Below are 16,934 nucleotides of genomic sequence, written 5' to 3'. Positions count from 1 at the left end.
CAAGACAAAGCGAAAATGCCATGGTATATTTTCTACGTACTATCAGCGTCAAATGAAATGCGAAAAAATCCCCTGAAACGCGAGCACAAAAAATCAAGCCTATTAGAGGCTGGAGGTGAAATACAGGCGTGGGCTATTAACATTTCAGAAGAGCGGTCTTTTCGGCTTCGATGGGAAAATCAACTGCTCATGTATCTTGCCTCTCTAGTATAATATCTGCGAGTTGTGCTGTTCGCGTTTCAATTGGCTTGTTCGCGTTTCAATTGACGCTGATAGTACATATAGCTCTGCCTTCCTTCATACGTAAATCCTGTTGGAATAGATCTCGTGTACTTGTGGGGAGTAATTCGGTGGCCTTCCTTAAAAGTTGTTTTAATAGCAATAAAAAAGTCTCAGCTCTTTAACCATCTCATTCCACTCCGAAGTTGTTTCGTTATCATGCTCACTACAAAATTCAATTTTTTGTGTGGTGAAAGTTGCCTCGTTTCGGCAACGCTTGTCCTTACTGAAGGCGCAAGCGGCTTTTGCTTCACGACATATGGACAGAATCTTCTTCTTTCTGGGATAAAAGGGCTTTCCTGGCTCATTTCGGAGTACCAAAAGCACACAGCACAACTACACTCTTCCGCGCACCTTTAGTTTAGTTTAGCTATCGTTGATCTAAGCCGCGGCGACTGCTGACCCGAAAGACGCGGGTTCGAGCCCGGCCGCGGCGGTCGAATTTCGATGGAGGCGAAATTCTAGAGGCCCGTACATTGTGCGACGTCAGTGCACGATGAAGAACGCCAGGTGGTCGGAATTTCCGGAGCCCTTCACTACGGCGTCTTTCATAGCCTGAGTTGCTTTGGGACGTTAAACCCCCATAAACTAAACTAAACTAAAAGTAGAGCGAGATTCTTAATCCCATTATCCAGACGTACAGGAGCCATGTGAATAATGAAACGTATTCTTGTTTTGACTTATTAAAAAACGCTTAAAAGAAAAACAATTTTATCGAAGAATTTTTTTAGACTTGCATTGTGCTAACTATAAACGAAACCACATGCGCTTAGTTCGAGGTCGAATTTATGACCATTGTTCTTTTTGGCACACAATATTCAGTAATGTTAACTGAACGAAATATGGTCTGTGTTTGTCCTTTAATTTTACTGTTTAAAACAATATAATGCAACACTTTTTTCTTGATCTAGAATTACCGGGTACTGATGGTGTTCCAAGAAAATTTTAATTAATTTTTTTTTCAAGATTTCAAAGCCTAATTAGAAATAATCAGCCGTGTAGAAGTACAAATTTTGTCCAGCAATAGCAAAATGATTTAATTAATCCTGAGAAAAAATTTCAGCCCCATGTTCTTACTCCCTCTCGTCCCATTATTGTCGTAAAAACTTCCCTCATTAGAATACCTTACTTTTAAGCAACGTTTGCGATTCTTTCTGTGCAGAATTATAGGAGCCAAAAATATTTTCGCATTGCTTCCAACCGAAAATTTTTGATACAATTACTAAAAAATACTAGGTTTCCGTAAAATTTTACTTTTTTGCTTTCTCCAGAGATCCAAACTAGCGATTCTGCGAAATTATGAAATCGAAGTTTTCCACCTCGTGTGATATAAGATTTTTTTTCCCAAAAAAAACTACAGCGTTTCTTGCAAAATTCAGTACAATTCCCTTGTGTTGACACATTTTCCCATCCCATATAGAGATTCCACTGAAAACAAACAATGGTCATGGGACCTCGATTACCGTTCTTATCTGAACACACCCATATAGTGTGTATGGCAGTTTTCGCATTTCATCTTTCGAAATAAGGCCTCTGCAGCCGCGAACCCTACCTGGGACCTTGTGAGTTGCAGCGCAATGCCGTTCAGTACCAGCGCCGTGTTCGCTTGATGCTAATGGACATAGAAAGGCTGGTCGACGTGGACGCCGAGAAGTCGTGTCTGGTGGCTCGCTTTTCGCTCGGGGAGAAAAGAGTGAGCACTCAGGCTGTCAGATCTTGGCAGCTCTAGCAGCAGCACGCGTGTCCAGTGCTTTTAATGGCTTTCACCGTAAACACGGCTACATTATGGCTCATGGTCTAGCAGGTCGGAAGAGCTATGCAGGAGAAACGGTGTGACATCATAGGTTTAGCTTCGTGATACTTTACGCCCCCTGTCCGGGGCTTGTACAAGCGGGAACGGGGTCGCGAAGTCATGCGGTGAACTGATACAGGCGGGACGATCTCGATGAAGCGTCGGTCATGACGTCACTTCCGTTCAGGTTAGGTTGCAGACACGGCTTGGATAAGCCCTCCCAAAGCGCCTTATCCAGGGATGCCTTTACATCGTCGCCACCTGAAAAGAAAACAAAATTTTCTTAAGTCATCTCACGCTGTGTTTGTAAAAATACTTTCACTATAAGTACAATAGCAGGTATGTCTGGCATCGTGTCCTAAAAATACGGTGAACATGGTTCCACTAATCGTCGATGTGCTTCCAGGGATTGCATTTGGAGCCTCTTTACCACGCTGACTCCTTATTATGTGCGTTAAGGTCCAAGTTCAAAGTTGATGCGGCGCAAAAAGACACGGACTAAAGTAATGGAACGAACAGGACTAGACGGGGGCCGACTACCAATTGATTTATTGTAGCGGCATACTGTCCTTTATTCAAGCACCCTGGCACAAGGTTATTAAGATCCATTCATTTCACAAGTGAAACGTTGTCAATAGATTAGTATGCGTTCACAGAGCTCTAACGTAACTTGTAACGTCATCCGTGAAGTCATTACAAAAACACGGTTGATCATTTATTTATCGTGATGAAAGCAGTTTTCTTAGCTCGATCCACTTGACCATGTCGGCTTACCGAATGGCACGATAAACTGGCTAAGGCAGCATACATAAGGTGACATGACCAAATGTAAAAGATATTTTTTTACGTTATGCGACTGTCACGCGAGCGCACATGCAATGGCCAGCGGTTTGCTCTTTTCTTCTTTCATAAATATATGACAGCAGCGGTTTACTTCCGCAGATAGAGAGAGGGAAAAGGAATGACTGGGAGGCTGAGAGTATCAAAGACGTCTCAAACAAAAATTACGGGACGATCAGACATGTGATTGCGACCATTCTGCGAGACCAGTTGAATTTATCCTGCATCTACTGAATGCGTTTACTCTACGCCGTAGCTTCACACAGGGTACAGAATTTTGCAGGAAGTTGAAGGTGTGCGGAGGCGAGTCGAGAGTGGTGAAGGGGTGGGTTGTTGGATTTAGGGAGGTGCTTTTGGAAAGAGGAGGGGGGGGGGGGGGGGGGGGGGGGCTTCATTTCAACAGACATCAGATTACCGGGTTGGGGAGAGTACAGTAGCACTGCTTTCATAGTAACGTATGCTGCAACATACAGCCATAATCGTAGTTCATTTTTGTGCCCTTCCATTTCTTTTATTTACTCTTGCTCGCGTCATTTCGTTTGATCTGTTCCTTCGTCTCAGTGCGCTTGTTTTTTATCGACAAGTTATTCGTCTCTTCAGTTAGCTAATTCGTAGGATTGCGCGAACATTAAACATTTTGAATACGAACTATATGTGTTTCTTATTTCGTCCTTATTCAATTCGAGAGACGGACATGCAAAATTTCTCGAATATTCGGCAGTGACCGAAAACCGCTGACTTACATTAACCCGACCATGTCAAAGCCACAATGCCTGCACAAACTAAACGAAAATAGAGTTTAAAGTGTCAGTAAAACCGTACAAAGGCGGCATCTTCGCTTTCTTTTCCGTCGTTTACCGCGTGGACCGCTCACAATGGAACGCTGCTTGACTCGAACCTCATGCGAAATTTCGCAAGTGGGCTTTCCCACACACCACACGATGTAAACAAGATAGTCGACAATCCCCTTCCAATGATCACAACACGAAAGCGCCCAGTTTCTTGTTTCATTCTTCCGTTACAAGTTTCATGCTTAACGCCCATAACTATGGCATTCATTCTGCCCTGTTCAAAGCTCTTCTAGCGCGAGCTCCGCCATCTCGTTTTGGCCAGCTGTGAATGCGGGAAAGCCCACTTGCAGATTTTCGCATATAACTCCCGAAGGGGGGCCGAATTCAGGCGTCAGCGGGTGGGCAAGCGACATGTGAGGTGCGCGTAGAGAAATGCAAGCAGTCGATAGAAGCCGGCCCTTGTCGCTAGGCCCAATAACAGCCCGGCCGCGTAGTTTCGGTTTCTGAGCTTCGCCCAGAAACCCAGCATGTTATTTCTAGCTGCTGGTCATGCGTCGCTTAACAGATTTCATTTGCTCACTCATTGTTCGTGACCACCCTTACGGGTTGCATGCTGTTACGTTGTCTAATCAAACAGTATGCATTTCTGGGCACGTCATTTTATTTTTGTATGGTGCTGAGTCAGTCAAGTTTTGTTTCATTTCAGTTGCAAACCATCTACTGTTTTGAAAAAAAAAAATAAAAACAGCAATGTTCAGCTATATATATTTTCCTTGATTTTTGTTATACTGAACAGATGGGTGAGGAAACAAACGCGGCTTAATTACATCCTATTCGAAATCAAGAGGAAGAAATCGGCTTGAAAGGCAAGCGTATCAGGGGGCGGCAGATAGTTAGATGGGCGGATGAGATTAAGAAGTTTGTGGGGATACGGTGGCCGCAACTGGCAAAGGACAGGGTTAATTGGACAGACATGGGAGAGGCCTTTGCCCTTCAGTGGGAGTAGTCAGGCTGATCATGTTGTTGAAAAGATATTCGATATTAGAGGACATTTTTCCTCCATATTCGCATCCGATTCGTATTCAAAAATTTAAATATTCGCACATCTGTACTAATTATCGTTAGCGTTGAACTGAGACTCAGAAACAACTAGCGACAGTTATATCTTGTTTTATTTCTCCAAGCTTGATAGCCTTTACTAATACAAATAAATGGGAAATATCAGTGTAAGGAAAGCTCAATCGCATGAAAACCCGAATTTGCTGAGGTTCCAGCCTATTTCCACGAAAGACGCATTACGCGTAAATCAATCAAAGCTCACAAACAACTGCGCTTGGCTGATATTTTATTTCTTTTTTTTTCGCTGCCCATTTGGAATAGGTATGACAGAACTAGCCTACGATGAGCGCAGATATAGCACATAAGGAAGCTGGCAGGGTCGATGTAGATGCAGATCAACGGCATATATCTCAGGAATCATTAGAAAATAGAACACTTCGATGATCTCTAGTCTGTTAGAATTACTGATAAAACGTGTTGGTCCTTTCGCTGGAAGTAGTAAAAAAGGAAGTCAAGGTTAATTATGAGTGGATTATGGATTATGAGTGAATGAGTGGAGACATTATGATTGCTTTAGACGAGGTGGAGTTTTTTATCATGCTCCGGAATCTGCACAAAAGCATTTTTAACCCCCACCCCAAATGCAGCCGTTGTGGTAGCCGGAATCAAACCCGCGACCCTGCTGCGCTTAGCTGTCTAACGTCATAGCTACTGAGTAGCCCCGGTGAATGGCATAAAAGTACGTAGACTTTTCGATTTTCGTCCTATGTAGTCGAAATCTTGCTGCAGAGAAACCCAGTTCCCAACTGAACAGTTCATTATGTGCAGGACATTGGTTCAGAAACCAAAAAGCACACAGTCACTGCCACAGCCTCGAGCGTCGTTGGCTAAAAAAGGGCCTACTCCTCTCTCGCTTTGTCCCCAAACCTGAGAATGACGCAGCGCTATTCAATTTTATCCACTATTCTCGCAACTACGCTTCCTTTCTGTCGCTTCGTTCCTTGTGTTATTTCTAGTGTTTTTTGTTTTGCCTCGACCTTTCACCAGAAATCCCTGAGCAGGGGCAAGTATTGTAGTTGGAGTTAGTCCAACCGCCACAGAGCTTCGGCGCCTGGCGCTCCCCTTGTAGTGACAGAAAGCGTCAGCAGGCAGCCAACACGCATCATCACCCTTCCCCAGCTTTTCTGTTGTCGTTGCTCAGTGCAGTGGCGAGCAGAATCTTCACATTGTGCCGTATAGTAATCGCGAACGGGGCCGCAGAGCCTATTCCTTCATGTTGGCAGCATGTGTTCGTGCCCGCCGCCCCCGCTCAAGGTTGCTTGGCCCCGCGATTTATTTTTGAACAGTGCGATATCCACCTTTGCTTGCGAAAGGACCCGCGGCTATACTTAGCGACGAGGCGCCTCCGGCGATTGACGCCGAGCTTCCCACAAACGTGTCGCACGGTGCCAGGAATCTTCACGTTAAATCAGTGTGCACGTGAATGACTCCGGCGGGACGACCAGGCCGTGATTTGCCCTTTTCCTGGTTCCTAATTGCGAATCACGGATACAGTCATAACCACTTCTTCGCCGCAGTGTAACGAGGTGCACAGCGACAGGCAACCACTCGTTTTCCGTTGTTCGTCAACATGATGGACACTCTCCGCTGTGTGCTGAACGCGACGCTGTTTCCAGGAAGCGGAGACACGAGTACGAGTGATTGATACCTTGCACCGCTGTCGATGCTGACGTACCAGCGAATCTCCTCGCTTAGGCGAGTAGGGAGAGAACCTGTCCTCTGTATGTGACGTAGACGGACTGCCAACAAACTACCCTCACCACTCTGCTGCCCCAGCTGCCGATGCACCTAACTTCACTTTCAACCGCGCCTTGAGAACACTATCAATCTCGTACTTTTGGCGATCTTTTTTCTCTTTCACGCGCTGCCATCACTGTGCCGCGGTTGGAGCGTGTGGCCATTGCAGCTGGTACATGTGGTATAGCAGCGCAGCAGTCAGATTGTGTTCAGATTGTTTGAACACATATCAGTGTATCGAAATTCCTTTCTGTGAATACCATTATTCTCAGCTCTATTCCGGCTACTTCTTTTTTTCTTCCTCGTCTTTACTGTGGCTACTTTTTTCTCTTTATCGCACCTCACATGACAGCAACTCCGTGGCATTCAATATCTCTGGCCGACGGACAAAAATACTGAATATATATACTCTTACCTGGATTGCGTTGACGTTTGGAGGTGTTCTGCGAAAGGAACCCCTTTTCTGCGTGGTAAGCCAAACTTCCTTCTGGAGAAGAAGCGACAAGAGCCCGATTGCCTGCACACCGTGGCTTCCGTGACTTTACCCTGAACAAGAACGGGCTCCCCTGAAAATGTCGTAAGCAGCGAAAATTCAGAATACTGAGCGCCACAGGGAGTAGCAGAAGTAGCATTTTAAGAGGGGATATCTCGTGAAACGTTCTGGCGGATAGTACGGCCGTAGGTACATTGCCTTAATGACTCAGGCAGTGTTTCAAATTAGCTACAAGACTGCTCGACTCTGCTGCAATCCAGCTCAGTTATGTCAGAGTTTAATTGGCATTTTCCCGACACCGTATAGTTTACCTGTACGCTAGGTATACGCAGACTCACACAGACACCATGGGCCGAATTAATCGCCTGAAAGACCGCATTGTCCTGCAAAATCCAGCGACTACATGTAAGCCAAGCGGGCGAAAAGATCTTTCAGAGCCTTGAATAAAGTTTTCGGAGCTCGCGCTTGTTTTTTTCTCACAGCGAAACATCTCTATTCGCGAACACATAATTAGCATTGTCACTGCATTTGCTCCTTTCAGTAACACCGCGTGCAGAAGCAGAGTAAATGGTGAGATCCGTACCAAGACGGGCTGGTCATCCAAGGTGACCGCAAGCGCATGTGTTCCGGCGTTTTTGGTCTCGAACTCCAGCCTCAGCTGCAAGGGGTCGTCGGCAGCGCGAGTGACCTCGGCCTCAGTTTTACTGCAAATAAAGGAAAGACAGTTGCTCAGCGACAGCGCAGCGTGCAAGCCTGATATCCACGATCCCTTAAGGTAGGCATAAAGAAAAAGGTGTAAGAAAGCTACGAGAACACGGCAGCTAAGCGGCGGAGCATAAAACTAGAGCAGAGGCAAAAGAAGCCCCGTACTGTTAGCACAGCGTCCCGAATAGCAGTCGAAGAAGCACTCAGGGAAAAACTACTTTGAAAAAGAAATAGGACGAGAACGAACTGGAGTTATGGCTGGAGTCATGGCTGGAATCATGGCTGGAATCATGGCTGGAATCATGGCTGCAGTCATACTTCCCAGGCCGCGATTGCTTCACGCTTTGCCTGCACCACCGCGAACGGGGCGAGCGGAAGATGACAGCCACACCAGGCTAGGCGACATGTCCGGCTCCGGCATACAGTGCATCGCGAACAATGGTCTCGTAGGTCCTTCTCGCCGACATGCGTATACAATCTCCTTTAATATGGAGTAGGGGCAAAAAGCAGAAAGCAGGAGCCCATCTCCACTTCGACAAGACACCGGAACAGTCTTTCCTGTCCTGCTTGCTTTCATACACGCTGACTATAGCAAGTCGCTTTAGATGAACCACCCCAGACAGCCTGCGTTTGTAACGTTACCTGCGCTTTCTGTTGAGTGTTCCACTCGTGTTAATTGAGCTCTCAGCTTTTGTTCGCTGCTGACGTATTACTCAAGACTGGGATAAAGTTACTTAGCCCGAATAATCCTTGCCAGCCTCTTGAGTTGTCGAACCACAACAGATGCTGGAGGGGAACGCTACGTTTGCGCACGACATGCCCGGCCTCTGAGGCACCTTATTCGGGAATGTGGCCGCAATTTAAGTGCAGCAGAAGCGAGCAGCCAACCCTGTCGAAGTCTCGCTGCACTGAAATATTCCTCTGTACACATTCGTGTTGCACAGTTCTGAAGGCCTGGTTCATATACGGCACTATGCCGTGAAAGAAAACTCCAAGCCCTTAACACCTCTACCATTGCGCTGCGTGGAAAAGGTCCCATTGTTTGATGGCATAGCTTAAGGCAACGAAGGACCTCATAAGAAAGGGTCTACACTCTGAGAAAAAAAAAACAAAGGAGAGCGAGATGTTAGTCCCTCTGAGGACCAGTTCAGTTGCCACAACCATTCGTCCTTTTCGGAACTAACTGAAAAGGGTGTAACTGTTGCTCCTCCCTAGAAAAGGGGTGCAGCAGATATTCTAGAAAAATGGCTTTCAAGTCCGGCCTATATCCAACAGCCATGCGGCATATTCTCAGATAAGTATACGTACGAAGCTTTTCTTAGTTACTGCCAAGTAACTTTAGAGCGCGAAAAATAAGAAAAAAAAACGGCCTGTTCGGACTGCACCGGTTATAACGCCTGATTTCATAGCAGAACACACAGGAAGTAACGTTGAGCTCTCCTGAAGTGTGCTGCCGTGTGTAAAAAGAGGCGACCATGTTGCTTTGCAACCACGCTGCACACAGTCTTCGGGGGGTACCACAGAAACCACCCCACGACCAGCAACGATAACACCAGACACTGTAAGCGCACGGTTCTGGAAGGGAACAAACAACAAACCTTGCAGACTTGGTCGAAAACAGCGCCGCCCGGACTTGTTCTGGCCCTACATCGATTGGGTGTCCAGATGAGTCCAGGAACTTCAAGCGTGCAGCCTTCGAAGAGCCAAATCTTTGACTGTTTGCAGGATCTGTTGGGGGAAAAAAATGAAGAAAGCCAGAGACGTGACACTGGTGATGGTTGAATACCACTGTTATTCTGTATACCACTGAGCAATGAGGATGCATTACTGCTTTTTTTACGCTGAAGCAAATTCCAAGCTTACAAGCAGCAGTAAGTGCCTATTTTAGCCAGCCGCACGAACCACGCGTAATCATTGCCATGTCAGATGATGGCGCACTAAACTTGCTGAAACATTCGGATAAACTAAGAACCGGTTGCTATGTTTGTTTTGTCAAAAAAAAAAACGGAAGAGGACGCATATTTTTTTGTTAATCGAAGCTGGGCGAAGCAAAAAGAATTTCTTGTTCCTTGATGAGGTGAGCCGTCACTTGAATTAAGGCAAGCTATAATCAAGGCTTGGGCGCAGCGTGTAAATAATGCGATGAGAAGGTAACCGATGATCGCTAAGGGTAAGGACTGGACCCCAAGAAAAGGCAAGCGTAGCAGAGAGCGGCCGCAAATTAGGTGGGCGGATGAGATTAAGAAGTTTGCGGAGATAAAATGGCCGTGGATGGCACAGGAAAGGGTTAATTGGAGAGATAATGGAGAGGCCCTTGTCCTGTAGTGAATGTAGCCAGGCTGATTTGATGGCGATAATAAACACATTAGATGTCTTATGCATGTGCATTTGTGAGAAAAAGTTATTTTCGTGTTTTTCACAGACAGTGGTTGAAATAGCAGTCGGCGCCATTCTAATACATCGAAATTAAAAGCAAGGCGTAACAAAATCTGGTCCCGGAGAATTGAGTTGATGAGAATGTGAGTTCGCATAAACGCTGCGTCGAACTGTACACACAAAATGATCAAGCGTGTGTCAAAACGGCCCACACATCGGTCAGCCCAGGATACTATATCGTAATTCATAAACTTCCGAGGGAGTAATTTACCTTTGAACGACAGTACAGCTGAAACCACCGAAGGGTCGGCTTGCCTGGACACTGCACCGTACACGAGGTACTCTCCCCTGTGGTCCTCTTTATCGCGGCGGAACCTCAGCGAGAGGGGCTGGTACGCCGAAATGTCCTCCTTCTCGTCCATCACGACGATGGGCCGAGCAGCTCTGTCCAGCACTTCCACGAGCGGCAGCACCACTTCCGGCATCTCGTGTCCGAAGTGGAGCAGCGTCTTCCCAAACTCGTGCACGCTCCTGGCCCTCACGAGCGCCGCTTCCAAAGTGCAGCTGTGATCGCGCAGTGACTTCTGGCTCACCTGCTGGAAGTTGGTGATCTCGTCCAGAAGCTCGCGCCTGCGGGCCTCCAAAGCGCTCACGTATCCATCGTAGAAACTGTTCACCTCGTGCGTTACCTCGCTGGCATTACGTGACAGAGCCTGGGTTTTCTTCAAAGTTCCGTTTGCCGAGTTTTCAAGCTTCGACATCTTCGACTGTAGTCTGGTCAGCAGCAGCCCCGTCCGCTTGAGCACCTTCTCCTTGGCAGTGCCTATGTCGCTGCTGACGTGATCTGTGTGGTCGTGCAACAAGCACGAAGCACAGATGGTCCGACGACAGGTAACGCAGAAAATGTCCATCTGGTGCATAGGGTGTATCGGGCATACCTTGAGGTCGGGCGGAGCCATTGTTCGCGCGTTCTGGTCGCCGAGTTCAAGCCTCTTCTGAGCAGGAGACCAGGTACTGCGCGAATTGCCCCCGGGCTGACGTCGACGAACCCTCGTGCAGCACGACACGAGGCACCCGATGCACCTGTTCACAGCGGCTCTACTCTTGGCGCACAGGTCGCAAAGCGACGAGCTCTTGCCTCGGGACGCTGGCTGTTTTAGCCCACTCTGCTGCCAGCTGCCAAGTGGGTCAGGAGCAGGGCCCAGGAACTGCCTCACTAGAACATTCTCAGGCAGCTCGTTCTGAGTCGCCGACACGACGCATTCATTCTGGCACGTCGGACAAACGATTACCCCGCCGCCTGTTCTTTCTTCGCACTGATCGCCGCACCGGCGGCCTCCGGGTCCCCGCTTGTTGCAGCTTTCGGCGGCTGACAGCGCATTTCTTGCTTCGCCTCTAGTGCAAACGGCCCGCGCCGTGTCATGCCCCGAAACGCTTGGTCTTGAGCACAATAGGCGCCTTTGACATCTAGAGAGACGTTCTATGCAACGCCTGCACAACGTGTGCAAGCAAGGCAGTATCCTTGGGTCCTGAAGTTTCTCCAGGCATGCCGGGCATTGCAGATCTAAGCGGTCCTGCCGATGAGGAGCCTTGTACCTAAATCTTTATTTAAAAAAAAAAAGGAACGAAGCGAGGGAAGGTGGGGGAGGAGACAGAACGTATGAGCGAAGACCCGTTACCAGCTGTTTTCACAGACAAAAGCATCCGCTAAGGTTATAGTTTTGTAAACGAGTACGACACGTCGCAAACAAAGTTACTACACATTGGCACTGAGCATCAGAGTTTACGAGTTGTTTGGTTTGGTACAGTAAACCAATCAACGCGTATTCATTCGCCAGTAGAGATCGCCAATACTCCGTTTATTTTAACTTGAAACAGCGTACGGCGGGCTGCGAAAATAACATCGAGGAAGTAATAAGCATAAAAAAGGGATAAGCACAACAGCTACATGAAATAATAATTGAAGAATAAAGAGAAAAGGCCTGCTCAAGTGAATATGGGCCCCTGCAAACGCACGACTGCGTTTCATCAAATACTAAGCTCACTCATTGCAAGACGCTGTAAATGAACTTTTTATCAGTTGATAGCCATGGTTTGACGTTTAAATTTTATAAATACGCGATAAATAAGAAAATTTGGAGGAGAGACTTAAGCTCCGCCTTAAGTGTATGGCGCGATAGCGCTAATGGGCCCCTTCAGCAGCCTGCCCGGGGCCCTCATTGCGTATTACTTCGCAGACACGGACACTGCTATTTCTTTCGCATGACATTAGATCACCCCCCCCCCCCCCCCCCCCCCCACCGCGCAAGTGCTCCTCCTCTGTCGTCTAGGTTCAAGGATAATAACGCCTAGGACAATAACGCGTAGCAGGGGGAAAGGTGCTTGAAGAAATTCTACAAACTTCATGGAGGACTCTGGTTTCGCAGAGTACTCCACGAAGCAACAAATGACAAGTATCTGCTGGTGAAAGCATAGTATTGCACTAGACAACAGCATTCCACAGTCAAACAAGCAGGCTTTCAGCCCATAAAAGCGATAAAAAGGCTTTGCAGGCACTTGAGTATGTGGTTTTGTCAATAGCTCAGGTCACGGTACACCCAAGGGGAGAGCCGTAGCCGATTACTTCAGCAAAATAGCAAAATGATAGTGTCGCGCAGCGGATATTAAGCATACTGTATGCACGTCGAGCTAAAGCGAATGCAGATAAGTTTCAGGTAGTTAAGCACCAAGGCTATGAACTATCATGATTAAAATAATCCCGCGAGCCCCTCTTCGCACTGATGCCGTGACTGCTTGATGCGACTTTTTTTTTTTCTTCTTCTTCATTCGAGGCTACTCTTCGGATCGTTTCGTTTTCACTACAGTCACAATAGTCTTAGGCGGGTGAGGGAGATTTTTCCTCGTCTGAAGTGCGCTGCGCCTCAGGAAAACTTCAGCCCACCTGTTGCCCCTCACTTGCTCATTTCGCATCCATTCAAACATCCAGCGCTCACGCACGGACGCCAACATCCCGGAATAAGAAAGGGAGCGCAGAGATGAAGGATTATGGGCCCATTGACTTCGTGGAACCATTCTCCTCACCCCGGTCGCTGTTTCGCGCGAGCAAACAGGAACTCCGCGTGCGCGTTCCGAGGTGAGGGCCCGCAGGGTTTCTTACTCTTTGTTCGCAGGCCTCGACATGGCGCCCCCCGGCCGCTCCGGCAGTGGTCACGGACGGATCGCTCGTCGGTGGCACGCTGCGTGCCCTCGGCGAGACGATGGACGAAGCCGCACAGTCACGACAGCCAACGAGAGCCCGCCGGCGTCGCCGCACCAGCTCCGAGGCTCGGAGCTCGCTGACGAAACCTCGCACGCGGCGGTCTTTCCAGCGCGGGGCACGCACACTGGCTGCCCTCCCGGCCCGGGGTGTTCCCCTCACGGCGAAAAGGTCCGCCCGGGCGCACGCTACGTCAACGTTCTAAAAGTAAACGCGCCGCGCGCGACTCGGGGAGAAAAACGCATTGTGCGCAGGAAGCGCGCTCTGTTTTGATTTCCCCTGCCCTGACCTCCTTCGTGCTCCCTTCACTCTCGGAGGAGACTCGACATCTAACGAGCAAGCAAACAGCTCTCGGGGGAGGCCAATTCGCCGGAGGACGACTCGGGGCTGCTTTATTCATTACTTGGGAAATTTTAACTCGCCGTGATTTTGTGTGCACTGCAGCTTCTGAACCGCACCGGCCTCGCAACGAAAGCGGGGCGAAGGACCGCACGAAGAAAAAAGCTTGCGATGAAAAGTCGAGCCAAGTAAATTGAGAAAAAAACTAATAGAAAAAAAGAAAAATAATATATTGCACCGCTTCGGTTCCTGTTGGTGGAACCCTGTACGTGCAGTTAGTTCTGAAGACAAAAAAAAAACCTGACTCCTTAACTTTTACCAATAACTGGGGACACGATTTCAAGATGTCTTGCATGCGCGGTCCGATCAGAATTCCGAGAATGCATGCCGTCAAAAAGAAATAAGAAATGACGTCATGACACCCAAAATGTTTGAAAGCAGCAGCGCTTTGAAATTTGAAATTTTTCTGTCGATTCCGTCATTCACTTTACGCGAATACGCTTGCCCCTACAATAACACGAGGGAAGTTGAGGGCACACCATGACAAGTTCATTGTCATGGTGTGCCCATGACATGGTGTCCCATGACATTCAATGCCTGCCTGCTGGCGTGCCGTACAGGTGCAGTGCGAGAGTTTTGACGTCCAGCTCACTTTCGTTATCTAAGGCGAAACTGCCTCAGCGCTCCCGCCAATTTCCAGTCCAGCCCTGACGTACTGGTGAAAGCAATAAGAAAGGTAACGTGCGTATCAGCGCGAAATCAACAATCACTGCGCAAATATGCATGAGAAGCGCACTTGTTGAGCTTTTGTAGGTAGCTTTCAGCATAATTACATCAATGCTTTCCAAGTTTGCTGCGAAACTAAAAATGCACGAATAAATTGGTTCTGAAGTGCAAAGTGCTTCCTTTCATAGCACTCATAACTGGACATCACTTTCTTTTTTTTTTCTTTTTTTTTGTCTCCGGTAGATAGAGAGGAAGAAAGGTTAGTTTCTTGGAAACACAAGGTTGAACAAGGGATGGAGAGAAAGCTTCAGTCCGTTGAACTACGTTTCAACACAAGGCAAGAAAAAGACCTCAGTGCCGAAACTTTTGTCGGTGGTCTGAGGCTTTCTTTCCACCCCTTTTTCAAGTTTGTGCTGATATGCCGTCTCATATTCCGCAGGTGTTAATGGTCGATGTTATTTCGAAGGACGAGTTAAATGAAAATTCATTACAGGATCCAGTATATAGTGCGTCGCTTCGACAGATTTTTATTTTCAAAAGTCGCATAAGCTTCACGCGCCTCTTCCTTACACTAAGCCCGAAGGTCAAGGTGTATACGGTATGCGGGAGTTCTGGTTTGCGCGCAGAGCTCGGAGTTCAGAGATGCGCTGCCGAGCACGCACGTAATTCAGTCTGCGCCATTTCATTCCCGAAACGCTTCCTTTCACTACGCGGAAGTTCAGCTCTTCACGATTGTCGTCTTAAGTAGACATTTCCACCAACTTATTGTGCGGGGCAGAAAGAAACAGATATTCACGAGCATTGTCACATCTTTCGCGTTGTTTTATGTGTGAACCTATAGAGTCGATCGCAGCACCTGTCTAGAGCGCTCAAGCGGTGCCGTACGGGGGAAATAAACGAAATTCTAAAAAAGGCATTGGCTTTCATTTATAATACGTGCCCTGGACAGCAGCCTAATAGACATGTGAACCGCACAGGCACCACCACCTCACCCCTAGCAAAGTAGCTGCGAAAAGATTCCACTTCATTTTCTCCGCAGCACACCGCTCGAGCGCTGTAGACAAATGTGATCTGCTCTGTACACTAGCAAGCCCAACACACTACTCTTGTATTGGTTCATGGTTTATGGGTGTTTAACATCCCAAAGCCACTCAGGCTATGAGGGACACCGTATAGTGAAGGGCTCCGGAAATTTTGACCACCAGTGGTTTTTTAACGTGCACTGACATAGCACACGGGCCTCTCGAATTTCGTTATTATGAGGCATCATTGTATTGCATTGCATTGTATTGTATTGTATTGTATTGTATTGTATTGTATTGTATTGTATTGTATTGTATTGTATTGTATTGTATTGTATTGTATTGTATTGTATTGTATTGTATTGTATTGTTATGAGGTCCAAGCACTCCTTTTACCCCATTACAGGTACGAATTACACCGGTGAGCGCTTGACCACGGCATGATGGCATTCGGTATTATGTCCCTTATGCGTGAATTGCCCGTCATGTGGAAAGTTCGTGAGCACGCCTTCAATGCGCACTTGAAAAATCTCCAAAAACTTCTCATGTAGTCCTGAACTGTCATGACTCAGTTTGTCTGGTTCCTCACTGGTTCCGAAACCACTACAAGACAAATATGGCGTAGTTTTTCCGATATCCTGAAAGCGAAATTTAGAGGAGATGTCGCCATGTAGACAAGCCCGAACAATCAAACCTTGACGTTATAATCCCTCCGCTCTAGCTATTATGAGTTTGGAACTATTGGGAACTATATTAGGGGTTGCGTTTACTATACACAGTTCGTCCCATTGAAGTATGACCACACCTGAAACAATTATTACTTCCACTTGCTCGGGGTTTAAGTATAACGCACGGTCGTCTAAGACTGTCCCTTGACCAACTAACTGGCCAACAAAATATTTCAAATTATTAAAGAAACTTCAACATTATTGGATGTGGAAATTCATAGCAGGAGTTATAAAGACAGCACCCATATATACGCGAAGCTCTGAAGGATACCGCTGTTTTTAAAGTAGCAGCTATCTGAAATAAATCACGCATTATGTCTTATGGGCAGGATATCGCGGCTGTAAAGTTTGTGTCATACGTCCCTCGGCGCATTTTTGAGCGTATAAGCACGCACTTCCGCCGCCATTGTTTGCATGTCACGGCAGTATACGAGTTCCAAGCAAGAAGTTTCGGTATTTCGAAAGGAGTTCCCGGAAGTTTCCTTAATATAAAGTAGTCAAATAAAACGCCCAGTTAAAGGTTGACAGTTTATATAAGCTTATTCTGCAGATAGCCTTCAACTTTGCGCTAGCCTCGCCGTCTTGCGCATGAGATGCTTGACCGGGAGGGAGTCTTTACCTACATCGACGTTGCTTTCCGTGCCTGCACTCTCACCAAAAGTTTTTGTCGCGCTTGTACAAGGGTTAAAACACATGTCTAGAACGACCGTACTGTGTGCTCCGCAACTCCC

The 16,934-nt window shown here is 47.3% G+C and overlaps 1 protein-coding gene across 2 annotated transcripts in view; it reads right to left on the bottom strand.

Annotated features, from left to right (window-relative positions):
• Window positions 1-1,986: 1,986 nt before the first annotated feature.
• The window catches only part of LOC149351303 (E3 ubiquitin-protein ligase TRIM45-like), a 47,262-nt gene continuing 32,314 nt past the window's right edge, over window positions 1,987-16,934 (bottom strand). Inside the window, exons 1-6 of one of the 2 annotated variants that reach the window (XM_089580625.1) lie at window positions 13,290-13,575; window positions 10,404-11,734; window positions 9,355-9,484; window positions 7,635-7,755; window positions 6,974-7,124; window positions 1,987-2,332 (exon numbers count right to left, since the gene is read on the bottom strand). In XM_089580625.1, coding sequence (XP_089436751.1) covers window positions 2,190-2,332; window positions 6,974-7,124; window positions 7,635-7,755; window positions 9,355-9,484; window positions 10,404-11,734; window positions 13,290-13,312 — 1,899 coding nt within the window. In that variant the 5' untranslated portion in view covers window positions 13,313-13,575 and the 3' untranslated portion in view covers window positions 1,987-2,189. Of the gene's footprint in view, window positions 2,333-6,973; window positions 7,125-7,634; window positions 7,756-9,354; window positions 9,485-10,403; window positions 11,735-13,289; window positions 13,576-16,934 lie in introns of those variants that run through there. The other variant, XM_089580624.1, reaches the window with a different exon arrangement.

This window comes from Amblyomma mixtum, chromosome 3 (assembly GCF_055824585.1).
Source record: "Amblyomma mixtum isolate Tamu chromosome 3, ASM5582458v1, whole genome shotgun sequence".
Classification (NCBI taxonomy): domain Eukaryota; kingdom Metazoa; phylum Arthropoda; class Arachnida; order Ixodida; family Ixodidae; genus Amblyomma; species Amblyomma mixtum.
Note: the sequence above shows the minus strand (reverse complement) of the source record. Positions and strands in the feature narration are given on the sequence as shown.